Source organism: Arvicanthis niloticus, chromosome 5, assembly GCF_011762505.2.
Source record: "Arvicanthis niloticus isolate mArvNil1 chromosome 5, mArvNil1.pat.X, whole genome shotgun sequence".
NCBI classification, from domain to species: Eukaryota; Metazoa; Chordata; class Mammalia; order Rodentia; family Muridae; genus Arvicanthis; species Arvicanthis niloticus.
Genome location: NC_047662.1, coordinates 15,757,205 through 15,773,917, shown reverse-complemented (window position 1 = coordinate 15,773,917; position 16,713 = coordinate 15,757,205). Strand labels below are relative to the sequence as shown.

Here is a 16,713-nt window from a genome sequence, read left to right as displayed (position 1 = left end):
CAGACTGGTGCACTGGTGAGCCAGGGCGCAGGCCGAGAGCATCGTCAGAAAAGTGCTCCTGAAGACTTCACCACGTCAGCACACGGGGAGGGGTGCCACCAGTCTTGGGTTGGGAAGGACAATTGTGCATTAGGGGAGAAGGGAGGGCATGCCTGTGTCTTCAGGAGGTCACAGAGGCCACAGCTAGGCCATTCAAAGAGATGCCTCCTGCAACATAAAGGAATAAAGGCCTTGCATTGGGCTTCCCGTTTTTAATTTATTTAAGACCTCCTTACAATTTCCAAAGAGATGATACAAAAGCAACAGACTTGGTTTCAAACACAAACAGTGGCTGGAGTTGAAAGCGTTGCTGATGGCACCGTCACAGGACGTCAGCGCACTCCGGGCACTTCAGTATTCCTGAGGAATAAACGGTTTCTCTTTCCTCCCACTGGGATGTTCTCAGCATAAGTCACTGCTCCTATGAAGCAAGGATACTGAGTTAGAACAGGCAGGAGATGCTCTGACACCACCTGTTGCAGCCTCATCCAACCCCAGGACCAATGGCTCTCCATCACTGCAAACGTTCTGTTTCCATCTGTTTCACAAGCAGAGGTCCCAGCCTGAGAGGGAGAAGACCAGAAGGAGCAGTCATGGACAGTCAGTTCCGACCCAGGAGGTCACAGGTGAGTGCCAAGCACAGCAGAGGCAGCAGTCACTAACTCTGGTCACTGGCAGCTCCCTCGCCTCTGTAAGACTCTTCCCTCTGCTGAGTGAGGATACAGTACCTCTCCCATAATCTACCGGGAAGGGAGGAAGAAAGACTATGAAGAAAGTCCCCAGGGAGGTACAGAGGACCTGGCCAGTGTTTGCCCAGCAGCTATCACAATACAGCCATCTCACATAAGCCTCCAAAGGGATCTGGTTCCTATGCAGAGAGAAGGATGACAACATCCAGGCACAGACTCAAGTCCAAATGAAGTTACAGCCATTTGAGAGTAGCGTGTGCAAGGCTGTAGGAACTGTAACATTTTCCACAGTACCTCCCAGCCATTAACCATCTCATATGTGGAATCACCACTGACCCATCATCCAGCACAGCTCAGCTTGGAACAATGGAAACAACGAAAAGACCCAGGCTCGGCCTGCTCCTTGTTGCCCACCTGCAGCCAAGCTCTGCTGTCAGGAGGGTGCAGAAGACGGAGCAGAGGAGCAGCCTGCAACCAGGTCGTGCAGCAGTCGGCCTCTTGCACTGACATCAGGCAGAAGCACTGAATGCTCTTAGAGAGGTCTCTGGTGCAACACCCACACGGTGGTTCACAAGCACCTGTAACTCCAGTCCCAGGGGATCTCGTACACTTCTGGCCTCTGTGTACCAGCATGCACACAGTACACAGACATACATGTAAAACGCATAAAATAAACACAAACATAAAACAATAAAATTAGTAAACCTTTAGAGAATTCCATCAAGGGAGAGACATCAATTCTGTACTTACTTTGACGTATTTTCCATGTAGGAGATACGGAGTCTGAAAGTCATGCTGACAGTTGGAGTAGGCCATCCCCAATCCCACGCCAGAACCAAAGGCTAATGGCCACATTCTTCCTATTGAGCAGAAAAAGAGAAATCCCAGCAGGGAATTGTGAAGAACAGATAAAGCCTCCGCCTCAGATGTGTGCTCACAAATCCTCAGCAGACATTATATTGCTGACACGTGACAGGCAAGCATACAGCACTGTAATCCAGCACATTAGGTGCCTGGGCTGCTACATTTGATGCAGATAGCGTAGTCTGTCATTTGTGCACCTGAACTATAGTTTCTTAGCCTTGTCAGAGGAACATCTATTAGTCAGGTGCTTGAATTGTTAATTACTGCTCTCACAACCCTTGGTTATACACAGTCGCTCGGAGCTCACTCACACACACCTACAATCCTCTAGTCCAGGCCTTGTCAGCTCTTCATGAAAAGAGGTCAAGGTAACCTGTTTGGCTTCTAGTCGATACTCAAACCAAGTTTTCCCAAGAAGGGGATCCTGTTTGCCCATTGCTCAGACTCTTAGGAAGAAGCAGGGACACTTCTGGCTCTCTCGCCTTTACTACCAGCAAGCCATATCTCCAGATCACTTCAGAAGTATGTGGCCATGCAGCCTGGCCAGCATGAAATGGATGTCATGTGTAAGACACAGACAGCCCTGACTCACTGCCTCCAGGGAACCCTGGAGATGGCCACCTCATGCAGACCTCACCCAGTCTCCATCTACCTCATTCGACAGTGGACAGACAGGATGGCAGGGTTGGTACAGACACTGTAGCGTGGAGGCAAAGTCACTTACTCTTAAAGAAGGTGAGGGAGAAAACAATTCCTAATCCAAAACCAGTACCTGCAAAATGGAAAACGGTGTTAGTGGGCAGTGATCCAGCAAGCCCCAAACCAGCTGAACTAAGAGCTCAGCGCTTTTCCAGATGAACATTACAGACCAGGCGGATAGCTTGGAAGTCTGTGGTCTGGGTTGCTAGCCTTTCTTACTGTCAGGGATACTGCACATGCCTTCTGTCTCGATGCTCACAGAGGAAATGAGAAACTTGATTCCTTATCGTTTGTCTTGAAGTGTTACAGGGTGGGAGGGTGCGGATGGAGAACCTAAGGTACTGCCCTAGCCTCTTTCTGTACTCCGACCAGCAGCCTCCTCCGTCACAGGAGACTCACTGAGTAGTCCGCCTTGTCACGCTGGTCCTCAAGGTGGTGCGTACCATTTTTTGAAGTGGAAGAAATGATCTAGAGAACAATTCCAAAAACTAAAGGTCGCACTATCACACAAGTCAGTGTCAAGAGAGAGGGGGAGAAGCACTTTCCTCACCCAGAGCTGAGGATCCTATGCTGATCCCTCACACATGACAGGCAAAGGCTCTAGCATGGAGCAACATCCCCAGTCATGTAGCCGAGTTAACGCCTCACTCTGAACCTCAGCTTGGAAAAAGTTCTGGCTTTCAGGATAAATTGAGTCAGAATTTACAAAACCCTAGTTTGGATGCCAACATTAGAATTTCTGCTTAGCCACACATAACTTACACTGTTATTTAGTTGTTTTCTTTTAAGAGAGAAAAGGACACAACGCATGTGTACGTGAACTGAAATTCACCTTAATAACAGAGTTGGTGTGATCAACGTGGGCGCTAGCTGTGTGTTCCCATCGAGTGCATGAAGAATGTCTACAGGCCCACTGTATAAGGAATTGCCCCAGGTTATCATCTACCGACACTTCTGCACTAGAGCCTGGCTCTAGCTGTTCTCTTTTTGAGACCTGCAAACCAAGAAGTTCAGTTCATCTGATGCTCTAGTTCTGGTTCTGAGAGCGAGCCTGACTCTGTAGCCCAGGATGCTCACAATTCTCAGTCCTCCTACTTAGCCCTACTGGGATTACAGGCTGCACTGCCATGCAGACCCAGATTATTCTGATGTTCTGTATGTCTGCTCCATGACCCAGCAGAGCCTTGGTCCAACCTTTTTATGAGTAAGCCACAAAAAATACCAGTTCTCACCTGCTACGAACCTGTGCTGCCGAAATCTAAGTTTTTGTTGCTGTTTTGTTTTGTGAAGCTACACCTTGCAGAACAGCCCTGGCTGGCATATGATACTTTGGAGTCCAGCGTAGCCTCAGCCTCTCAAGTGCTAGGATTCTAGGTGTGTCCGCACACCCAGCTTTGTGCTGCTGGCTGGGGTTCTTGGTTTCTTCCTACTGGGGAAGGGTGTGACTTGGTGGTACAGCACCTACCTCACACAAGGCCCAGTGCTCAGTTTCCAGAATCACATACATACATAGAGACATCACAGGGAGGGGCGAATTCTCTAGGTAGTGCAATACCTCAGAGTATTCCTCAAGCACACTAACTTTTCTGTTCTGAAGACAGAAAGCTCAGGTGTGTAGTTTTGACCCTGTAACTCTCTTGTCACTCATGCAGTCTAGACAGACTCTGTTAAGAGTTAACAAAGTATACATGCTACCACACAAATTGGCTTCTGTTTATTAGTGTACTTATTCTTTTAGTAGTGTGTGCGCGTGTTTGCTTTCACGTGTGAAGGCCAGAGAACTAGCTCAGGTGTTGTTCTTCAAGAACCATCGACTTTGGGTTTTTTAAGAGATGGCCTCTTGCTGGCCTAAAGTTCAACCACCAGAGTCCAAGGGATTCACCGATGTCCCCTCTCCCTGCTGGGTACAAGCACACCTCCAAAGCTGGGCTTTTATTTCTTTATAATGTGGGTTCTTAAAATTGAGGTCCAGTTCTCATGCCTGAATGGCAGGTACTTTACCAACTGAATCATCTCTCTGGTCCCAGGAAAATTATTAGCGTTTTCTGTGGGGGGGGGGGTAAAAACAGGGTCTCACTGACTAGCCTGGAATCACTCTGTAGACAAGGCCAGCCTTTAACACAAGATACAAGCCTTGTCATAGGACAAGGCCCGTTTCTGCTTCCTCTGTTGGAATTAAAGACATGCACCACCCTGCTTATCAGGCTTTCCATCATTCTACCACATACGGGACCGTGATGTGTTTCTTCCATAGACAGACAGGTACATAACATGTGGTCAACGACAGACTACATGTACATGTGTAGTGGGACCACAGATTTCCTGGGGTTGAAACAGGAACCAGCGGTGGAAGAAGAGACCAGAGAAAGGCAAGTGCAGAAGGAAAGCCCAGAGAATTCCCAATGAAGGGCCTAGCAGACGCTTTTAAAGACTCAACAAGCTCTGTACAGAGTTAAACAGGACCCCACACCAAGAGGGTTTTATTACCAGAGAGGAATGTTCACGGTGCATTCTCTGCCACCAACAAACCTGGGGAGAAAAGGGGAAAGCAAAACAAAGCAAAGTACCCTGGCTGGTTCAGAAGAAGACACCTCAAGCAGGCTGTCCAGGTGCCCCACAGTGTCACTGACATCACAGGTGGGAACAGTTCTGTGTGCTTTACTGCAGCTTACCTTCCAGGGGGTGTGACATGGAGCTGGAAGGAGGTGTCATGAATGATTCTGACCCGAGGAATAAATGCAAGCCTAGGACACTGCAACACTGCATGTGTATGTGGGGGTAGGGAGTAGAGTTAAATTTTAGCAAAAGAAGAAACTTAATGTAAAAAAAGAAAAATTAAAAATAGAGCTGGGCAGTGGTGGCACACGCCTTTAATCCCAGCACTTGGGAGGCAGAGGCAGGCGGCGCATTTCTGAGTTCACAGACAGCCTGGTCTACAGAGTGAGTTCCAGGACAGCCAGGGCTACACAGAGAAACCCTGTCTCGGGGAAAAAAAAAAAAAAAAGAAGAAGAAGAAGAAGGAGGAGGAGAAAAGATTACAGAATATGGATATAAAAGAAATACCATAAAATGTGTTTATATTTCAATCTAAATGCAACTACAAAAGAATAAAAAGTTTGCCAGGAATGGTGGTCATGACTGTAATCCCAGCAGAGGCAAGAGGAGCTCTAAGCTCAGACTGCACTGGTCTATATAGTGAGTTGTACCCAGCCAGGGCTGCATGGTGAGTTTGTATGCTGTACTCACATTACCCGGGCACACTGACCCTTACAGGATACTCATAAACCTGTTTTCTTCCAAAAAAAACCAAACCAAACCAACAAACAAAACAAAACAAAACAAAAAACCCCAACAACTAAAAACCACCAAGATAAGACGAGCTAAGGTTAATTTATTATTAACGAAAAAAACATTTAAAGCGTAGTCTAGCCAGTCGGTAATGGTGCATGCTTTAACCCCAGCACTTGGAAGGCAGAGGCAGGCAGATCTCTGAGTTTGGGGCTAGACTAGTAGTCTACAAAAGGAGTTCCAGAACAGCCAGGGTTACACAGAGAGACCCTGTCTTGAAAAAAAACTAACCCAACAACAACAGATCCCAAGTGTAGTCTGAGTATGCCATGCCCATGATTGTCTGTCTGTACTAACAGTCCAGGTGTCCAACTCCCCCAGAGCAAGCTCTCATGCTATACTGATTATCTGTGTTTTCTTTCTTTCTTTTTTTTGGTTTTTCTGTGTAGCCTTGGCTGTCCTGGAACTCATTCTGTAGACCAGGCTGGCCTCGAACTCAGAAATCTGCCTGCCTCTGCCTCCCAAGTGCTGGGATCAAAGGCGTGCGCCACTACTGCCCGGCGATTATCTGTGTTTTCATGATGCTGTTACACTCTGATGGCTTTGGACACAGACTCTTGCCACTTTGTCAGAGCCACCAGAGCATTCAGTATGTAAGTAATGCGCTGCAGGTTTGTAGCCCCAGAGAGCAAGTCGCCATGACTTGCCTATGTGTGCAGACCTACCCTGTTTAGGTCTAAGGACAAAGCCTGATGAAACAGAGAATTCACCTAAGGATACAATTCTATGAATATAGCTGCACATCTGACATACTGGATACATGGCCAGCCTATGCCAAGAAAATTTTAACTAAAATCAATCATGGCCCTGTCCAACAAAGCCTGTGCTATGAACTAGTTTGGTACCAAATTTAAAATTCAGTATCTAAAAATCAGTAATGCCGCCCCAATTTTCACTTTAAAAAGTCTTGGGGAAATAGTTTGCCAAAGCTGGTCTGTAAGTAGTCTGTTGAGGTTGACAAAATGAAAAGGAAGGTAAATTAACATTGAATGTTACTCATGAATGCCCAGCATCTCCTTTCCAGAAAACTCATCATTTTATTTTATGGCATGAGTATTCTGCCTGCAGGTATGTTTGTATACCATTTGCAATCCATGCCTATTGATCATGGATGCCAAAAGAGGCTGTTGGATCCCCTGGAACTGAGTTACAGAGGTTGTAAGATGCCATGTGGGAGCTGGGAATCGAACCTGAACAACCAAACCCTACCTCCACCCCGACCCTTCCAGGAAGAAGAACCAGTGCTCTTAACCAGTGAGCCATTTCTCAGCCCAAGAAAGTTCTTTTTATATCAAACATTTTCAGGCATGCTAGTACAATCCTATAATCCCAGCCCGTGGGAAAGGGAGGCAAGAGGATCAGAAGGAGTTCAAGGCCATCCTTACTTATATAGCAAGCTCAAACAAGCCTGAGCTACATGAGAACCTGCTGCAAAAACTAAACCATCTCTGGTAGTATGTCCTTGTTTTTGAGATGTAGAAAATAACTGGCCAGAACAACCTATCACTTATAAAGTAGTTCAGTGGGCCCAATTCTGCCAGTCTCATTATGCCACTGATCCCAGGACATTCAGGAACAGGATTCTCCTCTATTTTCAGCCCATCAACACTACCTTCCAAAGGAAATTGGAGTATCCCGGTTTCTAGGAATGAAGATACAGTTAGAACATGAACCATGCTCTCCATGCAACAGCCCAGAGTGCTAGGCAGCCAGGCTAGTAACAAGGAGAACTTGTTCACGTTCCTTCCCAGACTAACCCTACCATACACTCCACACATACTAGTCTACCTGGCAGGACTGGAGAACTTCAGAGGCCGGACACCACTGCCATCACTACACCAAGCCCTGGAATCTGCCATTGCTTGGCTTACAAAATGGCAGAAGGATTGGTTTCAACGCAACTTGCCTCATCCGGTGCAGCTGCAGAATGAGTAAGCAGCAGCAGAGTGGTACTAGAGTGTGAGGTAACGGGTTTGGACTGGCTCACAGAGGCAGGTCAGCAAACGCAGGTCAACTACAACCAGGGCTTCTGCATGTCTCCAGCTGGAGGCAAGGTTTTGGCAAAGGAATCTAATGCCCAGAGGAAACCATTGTGGTTGTTTCTTGTCCCTTTGACTGTAGACCTGCTCTTACATTCTTCCCAAAGAAAACAAGCTCTTTGACTTCCTAGCAGCGGACTACAAGTGATGCTCCTCCCACTGCTATCAGCACCACTCAATCAGAAGATGAGCTACACCCAGACCAACCAAGAACAGCCATCAAGAGTTCAGTTACGAACCCAGCCTGCCAACTCCTGCCAACTGCACTTATCTGAAAGTATTCAAAGCCCCAGGCTGATCAGCCAAACCCAGTTCTCAAGGAACCTTCTCTGTGGTCTTAATTAGACTGGGGCTGCTACATTTTTAATTCCTAACCGAGACTCTACCCTCCACCTCTGTATTGTTGAGACACAAGACTTCTCTGTACAAACAAAGGGTTCATATCTGCTTCACCTGTAATACTGCACTTGCAGTCAGAGATGCCGACGGTGGAATGCCGAGCTTACGGAGTCAAGCTCTCGCTCGCTTGCTCGCCCCTCGGTTCTCTTTGAAAAGGCAGCATGCTGCTTCAAAGAGTCCCACCTGGGACTGCAGCTGCTTCCACTCAAGACTGGCACCTCTAGGCCAGGTTTAACTTTACAACAATAAGATGGAAAGGTTTGCCTTACAATGAAAACAAGGCAGCACAGAGAGAGAAGCGCCTTCTCTGCCTTTGGCCACTTCTTGTTGTTGCATGACAAGCTCTTCTGGAAGAAAAGCCAAGGGGAAAAGTACAAAGCATTTTTCACCTCCCCTGAAAGCAAATATTTAACTACAAATGCAGTTTATATAACTTTAACTACGAATGCCTCCCTGCTCGGTGCTCTCAAAAGCCAATGCTGTCTGACATGACAAAGAACCCTCAGGTACAGAGTGCTGCTTATCAGCACACATATCCGAACGCACGGCAAAGTCCAACTGTCAGGGAGAAAGGAGAGGGACAAGGGGAAAACAACACGAGAGCCTTATGGAATTGACATTAGGCCCGGAGCCCGTGTTTTCTGCAGCCATTTCTTTTTAGAGAGGAAAAAGAATTGGCACAAATCCTTTCAAAAACATTATTTCAAATTCTGCTAACCAGGCAAGCTGGTGCGCATTTGCTGCCCCAGAGGGTGTCAGCAATCGGCAAAGAACCATTGTTTTGGGAGTGGAGCAGTCCCTTAGGTGATCATTTGGTACTTTTTTTTTTAAAATCATTTTTAATTTATTTATTTTATGAGTACATTGTAGCTGACACAGATTTAAACAAAGAGCAGAGAATGAAATTTCTAACCACACATATAGATAGCACTAACTTATCTTGTGCCTCCAATGCATGCTGAAGCAAACTTTAAAGGTACCAAGTGTACACTGTAAGCCAACAAGGCGTAAACACAGCATGAAACATTCAGACACAGAATCTGCTCCCAGGCTACAGGTTAGGCATAAAGTCCACGTCACTGTAGATGAAAGAAAACCCAACCTGCAAGAATCCCCAAGCAGGCTCAAATGCTGTCATCATCAGCCCCGCACAGAGCAAGCTGGAGCAAAGCAGTCTACTCTGTGGAGGCTGAAACTGCATCATGCTTCCAACAAGGGAGCAGTAGTCCCAGAGAAAAAAAACAAAGTCATACAGAAACTCCCTGTAGGACATTAAAAAAAAAAAAAAAATCACTGGTTGGAGGGAGCCTGGAGAGATGGCTGAGCAGTTGAACACTGGTTGCTCTTGCAGAAGACCTATATTTGATTCCCAGCACCCACATGGTGGCTCACAACCATTTATAACTCTAGTTCTAGGGGGTCCAATGCCCTCTTCTGACTTCTGCAGGCACCGAGCATGCATGTGGTACACAAACATACATTCACATAAAATAGAACATATGTAATAAACAATTTATTAATGTTTATTAAAAACCACTGGGGACTAAAGGCTGCAGGCCTGCAGTGCCAGCTACTTCTGAGGCTGAGGGAACAAGGGGACCCAGGTGTTTAAGGTCAGGCCGTACAACCCAGCAAAATCATCTTGGGGGAGATCACATGTTTGGGGGGGGGTTACCTATCACAGATTCTTTTTATTTACCAACAAAAACAAAAAAGCTGTTTGTTTGGTTGTTTTTTTTTTTTTTGGGGGGGGTGGAGTATCAAGACAGGGTTTCTCTGTGTAGCCCTAGCTATCCTGGTGCTCACTCTGTAGACCAGGCTGGCCTTGAACTGAGAGATCAGCATTCCTCTGCCTCCTGTGTACTGGATTACACTTATGTGCCACCACTGTACAGCCTCACAAAAACCTTCTTAAATGACCACTTACTAAGACCTCATATCCTACTGTACATTTAACATTTTAAAGAAGAATTCACTATTCATAAGCCTGGAGCCAGCATAGTTATCAGGGCTAAAACTTAATCTGTATCTAAAAATTAAACTGGAAAGCAACTCCACTTGTTTTGTATAGCTCATATGGTACTGTGAGGAAGACTCATGCACCTCTCAACTGCTTATTATAAATGTAAAAAGGTAAGAAATCGCCCAGTCCTTAAGTTCTTAGTTGCTGTGTGCCCAACAATGTCTGACAAAAAAGGCAAGAGTTAAACACTGGAGGACCACTCTCCTGATGGCTGCAGAAAGGCCTCAAGGCAATCCCCAACTTTAGGTCAGTCACTTAACCAGTTCAGCCACGGGGGAAACAGTCTGCCTCCCTCCCAGGGCTGCTGTAAAGCAGCTCCATAGACTTCAGGCCTGCCTAGGGAAGCGTGCAGTACGGACTAAGCTCAGTCATTGTTGTTGCAGAACTCAAAGATGTCAAAAGCCTAAGACTTAATCCTCTTCCAGTACAGCTCACTGACTCACACCATAGCGGTCATCAGGTGAGCTCAAAACCTGCTCTGTTCTACTCAGAGCAACTGGCTATATTTCACTGGCAGTAGCATCTGTTTGTATGAACACATCTGGAATGTGTGAGTGTGTGTGCATGAGTGTACACAACCTGGTTATGTCACTCAGGCTGGCCTTGAACCCTCAAATTCTGGGATTATAAAATGTACACCACCACACCCACCCAATTCTTGTCTTTAAGAGATAACCCCTTCAGCTTTATTGCAACTAGATCATTTTGCTTTAAAATATAATAATGAAGATTTCCCTAAAACTGTCTGGTTTAATAAAACTGTATTTACACACTAAGATGGACTGAACCAAACTAACCTATTTATAACAGGCATGTTTTCCTGTCAATCATGTTTCTATCGATGATATCACACAGTCAAAAAGGATTTGTTACCACAGAACAAACAAGAATGTGCTTTTATAGAAAAGAACACTTGGGTCTGACTTCAGTGAGAAACACATTTCTAAGAAACATTCCTGATTTATGAAAGATGCTCTAAGCCCAACTTGTAAGAGAAAAAATACAGTTGTAAGTCAGCTCTATATGGTGCTAATTAATCCTGAGGCAAAGACAGGCTATCCCAAGTGTCCTAGGTAAGTAAATGCTAGGTCCTATGGAATAGCCAAGATGCCAGTGCCAGACCAACCAATGGTGGCTGAGGGTGTGGATTGGCTTCTCAGGAGTCAGCCTTGCCTGGGCTGTGCAGGAAAAAGACTAAGGAGGTGTCTGTTCATGGGATGTTGCTGGCGTGTCTTCAGGGATTTTCTGGGTGAGTGTCAATCACAAGGGTTCTGATCAGGGCAGGCAGAACCCCTGCAGAAGAGGCATGGAGGGTTGAGTGTGGAAGTTGTTATGGGAGCACTCACTCCGAAGGGCTTTGAAAGCAACACCTGTAGAGTGCACTTCAACTGAAAGCTACACAACCCTCAAGACGACATGAAGCAAGAAACATGGCTGTAGACATTTTCCTGACATTCAGTTAATTCATACCCGTGTGGGAACACCATGTGGGAAAATGAGAAGCAGCTCAAAAATTGGTTATTAAAGGGAGGCTGAGGTAAACAGCAGACAGATCATTATGTAGAAACACATCAAATGCTCTCCCATGCTCATCGGGGTGCCTTGTTCTAAGGTCAGCAGTGGTGAGCTCTGTACTGCCGTGCAAGCTTCACTATGAAGCCATCTCACAGGAAGACATGAACAACTCAGAACGAGTAAGTGACTCACTCAAGCACACACACCTGAAAAGGCACAACTCAAACCCAGGCTGGATGACTGCACACATCCAGGAGGGGAATGCCGAGTCATTCCACAGAAACAGAGTTCTGGGGCGCGCAGACATTCCTAAAGAGGTGGAAAGGAGGAACGTGAGTGAAGCTAAACTCTGGTCCATCTGAGAGATCTGTGTGGAACACCATGGAGGGTTGACAAGAGATGCTTTCTGGGCAGAATCACACCACCTAACAACTGATGGAAGTGCTGTGTGTGTGTGTGTGTGTGTGTGTGTGTGTGTGTGTGTGTGTGTGTGTGTGTGAGAGAGAGAGAGAGAGAGGGGGGGGGAGAAAGGGAGGGAGAGAGGGGGAATTTCAAAGCATCTACACTGGGCTGGAGAGACAGCTTAGCAGTTGAGAGTAACTGGCTGCTCTTCCAGAGACTGGGCTCCATTGCCAGCACCCATATGGTAGCTCACAATCATCTGTAACTCCAGTCCCAGAGGGCTCTAACTAATGCCCTCTTCTGGCCTCTTCAGGCACTGCACACATGTGGTATACAAACATATAACCAGGCAAAACACCCATACACACAAAATAAAAGTTAAAAAAATTTTAAAGTCTACACTGTGTTTAAGAACTACACAGTAGCAGAGTGAAGGTCCTCACTAGGTAGGGCTTGTGTTCCTGGGTTTCTTCACTTAATCTTTACAATAAACTTCTATGTAAGACCTATTTCAGAGAAGAGAGACTAGGTCACAACAAAGTTAAATTCTTGCCCTCGGTAACACTTAGGTAAACTAGCAAGTCTTTAACCATTATAATCAAGTTAGACTCAGCACAAGAAACTAACTCCTTTCAAATGCATTTGGGCCAGTAATTCAGACATTCTCTTAATTATACAAACTGAATACCTACTGTGTGCTGTTTAAAGCTGTGGGAAATGACATCACCACATAAGTGCACTTGGGACTGGGGTAGGTAATGACCAGAAAGCAGAACTGTAAGGCGCAATCACAGAAGGAAAGAAAGGAGATGAGAGCTGGCAGTCAGCAGCTCCCTGCTGCTGTTATGGAGCTAAGGGAAGAGATAAAGCAAACCAGCCTTCATGTCATACTAAGCCACAGCCACGGCCTCATGGCCGGTGCCTGCTGAGCAACGGAGAGACAGTAAAGGGCTCACATGAGGGAAGCAGCCCAGCCCATCAGATGTGCACTGTATGCAGTTGACTCGGGCAGAGTCAAAAGTGTCATAAAGGAGGAGACAGCACTTAGGGGAGCTTACAGCAGGAGACATGGTGCAGACTTGAGGGCCCCTCCATAGTGTCAGATTTGTTCTGAGGTACCTCTCATGGAGCTCTGGGCCTGAGCAGCTGGGTAAAGTGCCTCCCCTGAGCCACATGCAGCCCCTCCTTAGGTACAGTCTTTGCAGTGTCCACTTGCTGCCTGTCCTCACCCAGCCCAGGACTCCAGGCCAGGCAAAGGTGAAGCCTGCTACCACAGGCAGGCAATACGAGGAAGGCAAAGGCAGGCTCTGGTAGCACTTAGGAACTTCTGAGGATCCAGAGTGGCTGTGCCTGGTGCCAATGTTTAGCTAAGGGATCCAGAGAGAAGGATGCAGCAGAAAGCCTCCTGGACAAAGATGAATGAAGATGGGAAAGGAACAAATGTTTTCTTAAAATATATTTAAAAAAAAACATTTCTTGTGTGTGGATGCTTGCACACTCACATGTATGAATGTATGAGCCTGGAAAGCTACAGAGGGCACCAGACTATGGAGCTATGATTTTAAGTGCCTGACCTGGGCTCTGTCTGGGAACTGAATCTGAGTCCTCTGGGTTTGTTTGGTCGGTTTGGTTTTTTGAAGCAGGGTTTCTCTGTGTAGTCCTGGCTCTCCTGAAACTCACCTTGTAGACCAGACAGGCCTTGAACTCAGAGATCCACCTGCCTCTAACTCTTGTGTGCTGGGATTAAAGGCGTGCGCCACCACCACCCAGCTCACCTTGGGTCTTTTCTAAGCAATACATACTTTTAACCACAGAGCCTTCTCTCCAGGCCCTTTCATTATATTAGAGTATATTCTCTAGGACTTTATATATAACTGGACTTGTGACGTCACAGAGACCAGCAGTGAGTCCCTTCCCAATACTGAGTTTCTTGGTGTAGGGCTGGTCCACAGCTGTTGCTCCACTACTCAACAGCAGAGCTGTTCCGAGTGAGTTTAGGAACATTCACGTAGGCCTGTGTGGCCTTGTTCTCCTTTCTCTTAGCTCCACCACTTTGGAAGAAACCTCCAACATTCAGGCAAGGTAATCCTATCTGCTCACATTTCCTCCTACGGTGTACAGCGCCATATCCTGCTCCATATCTCCGTGACACTATTGTCTGACGTTACAGCTCAGCAATCTTAATGGCTTTTCGGGTACCTCAGAATCTTACAGGTTTCCCCTGTGACTGCTGATGGAGCTGTCCTTTCCTGTACTTAGTTACCGTGAGTAAAGCCCCTTTCAAATACCCTACCATAGTTAGATGCAGAGCTCCCGTGTGCTGAAAACAAGTCCTCCGTCAGCTATATGCACTGGTAAGATTCCCCAACATTGAAAAAGAAAAAAGAGGAGGAGTAAAGAGAGGAAAAGAAAGAAGAGGGAGGCAGGCAGAGATGTAGGAGCCATGGAGAACCACGCATGTATGGGGAGCAACCCTAGGTAACAACTTATATCTAGGTTAGTTAATTGATTAACACTTCCAATTGTGTGGGCATCTTGTTATTTGAGCATTACCAAATATATAAAGCTATTGGATAATCTTAAAAAGAAAAGAAAAGAAAAAGAGCTGGGTATTTGTGGCGCACGCCTTCAATACTAGTTGAGAGGCAGGTGGATCTCTGAGTTCAGAGGCCAGCCTGGTCTACAGATCAAGTTCCAGGACAGCGAGGGCTACACAGAAAAAACCTGTTTTGAAAAACAGAAATGAAAACAACAACAACAAAAAAATCCCAATGCTGCCTTTCAGAAATCAGTTTTACAGTGTGAGCAAACCTAGTGTGTCTTCTCTGTAAGCTCTGCTGTTTGTGTCCTAGGGCCCTTCTCCAGCCCAGTCACAGACACACTCTGGTCTGTTTCCCTCTGAAGGGTTTGCGGCTGCAGCTTTTATACTCAGATCTGTCCATTCTGTCTCTGTGTGGACACAGCTGTTCCTGTAGTTTGTTGAAAAGATTTTCTTTTCCCCATTAAACTGTGTGTGTCAAAAATGAACTAGCCACACATTCTTGGCCTACTTTGGACTCCGTACTATCCTGTGTGTATATCCTTCCCCCAATACTGCCCTGCTTTGTACTTAAATAGGGCAATCTAAGTCTCCAGCTCTGTTCTTGTTTTAAAAAAAAGTTCTTGCTAACATCTGTAATCCCAGTACTTGGGGGTCAGTGCTGGGAAGATCATTCCAAGTGCAAGGCCAGCCTGGACTACAGTGAAACTGTCTAAAAGCAACAATAAAAAGCCCCTTTGTGAACTTGTACTGCTCATAATTTTGCACAGATTTTTCTAACTTTTGTATTTATTTTGTATGTGTTTATAAGTGTTTTGCAGGGTATGTTTACCATGTACATCCCTGGTGCCCAATGAGGTCAGAGGAAGGCACTGGGTCCCCTTTAACTGCAGTTATGGATGGCTGTGAACCCACAATGTGGGAGCTGGGAATCAAACCCAGATCTTCTCTAGGAGTAACCAGTGCCCTTAACCACTGAGCCATCTCTCCAGCCAACTTGTGGAGATTTTAAAATCAGGAGGTGTAGCTCAGTAATACAGCAGATGCTGCATGCGCCACTGCCTAAAGTTTGATCATAGCACCAAAAACCAAACCAACAAGTCAGCCTCTTAATTTCTATGCAAGCTTTAAACAGTATTTCTCTTGCTAGAAAAACAAACAATAACCAAAAACAAACAAATACTGATGTGGTGGATAGCCCTAGCCTCTTGTTGTCATGGTAATTCCACTCCTGAGAGGGGATACGAAGGAGGAGTGAATCTGGGGAAGAGAAGAAGAGGGGAAGAGAAGAAGAGGAGAAGAGCCGTTGAGGCAGTTGGCAGTTGGTGGAAGGAGAGAGGATGAAGACCTTGACCTAGGAAACTGCAAGTTGATAAGAGCTCTCATAGCCGGGGAATAGTGTAGTTTAATGGTAAATCTGCCCAATCTAGGCATGCAGCATTCATTTGATATTTATTGACTTGTGTCTTTATTCTATGGACTCCTCCTTATGGGCAAGAGATTTACCGCAACACACTGAAGCAGGAACTGTCTGAGCCAGAGGCCGGAACAGACACACAGGCTCGTTCAGGACTGTTTCTCAAAGAAGGATTACCAATTTCTCTAATGAATCTCTCATTAAGAAAAACAAATCAAACAAAACAGGGAAAGTGTTCATGTACCAAACACCGCAATACTGAGCATTCTGTCAATGTTAGCGTCTGCTTCTTCCCTCCCTGGATTCAGACAGGCTCCAATGGAGTGATGCCCTAACATTTCACTAGGGGGTCAATAGCCACAGTAAAAATATTACCACACCAAACAACTTCTATAAGTAAATATTTAAATTTTTACTTGGACTCAATCCTGAAATGCACTTGCCAAAGAAAGCAATTCAGCGTATTTACTAATAAACTGTTTCAGACCACATTTCAGCAAAGTATGAAACCACAGCAGAAGAAAATTTAAATGTTTCCAAGTCCCATATATCACCTAATTACATTATTCTGTAATGCCTGCAGGACATTGTTCTCCAGCAAGATCACAATGTCCGTTATTTACACCGCTGCTACAGTTTGCTTACATTGTTTTGAAAAAAAAAAAACACAGCAAACAAAACATGACTACCAATCCAACAATTAACATGGACCAACTTGAAAACCTCAACTCTAAAGAACC

General features: G+C 45.8%; 1 protein-coding gene across 1 annotated transcript in view; it reads right to left on the bottom strand.

Annotated features, from left to right (window-relative positions):
• Nucleotides 1-236: 236 nt before the first annotated feature.
• Nucleotides 237-16,713, bottom strand: part of Micos10 (mitochondrial contact site and cristae organizing system subunit 10) — a 28,969-nt gene continuing 12,492 nt past the window's right edge. The window contains exons 2-4 of the mRNA XM_034503304.2: nucleotides 2,317-2,364; nucleotides 1,479-1,588; nucleotides 237-460 (exon numbers count right to left, since the gene is read on the bottom strand). Coding sequence (XP_034359195.2) covers nucleotides 452-460; nucleotides 1,479-1,588; nucleotides 2,317-2,364 — 167 coding nt within the window. The 3' untranslated portion in view covers nucleotides 237-451. The remainder of the gene's footprint in view (nucleotides 461-1,478; nucleotides 1,589-2,316; nucleotides 2,365-16,713) is intronic.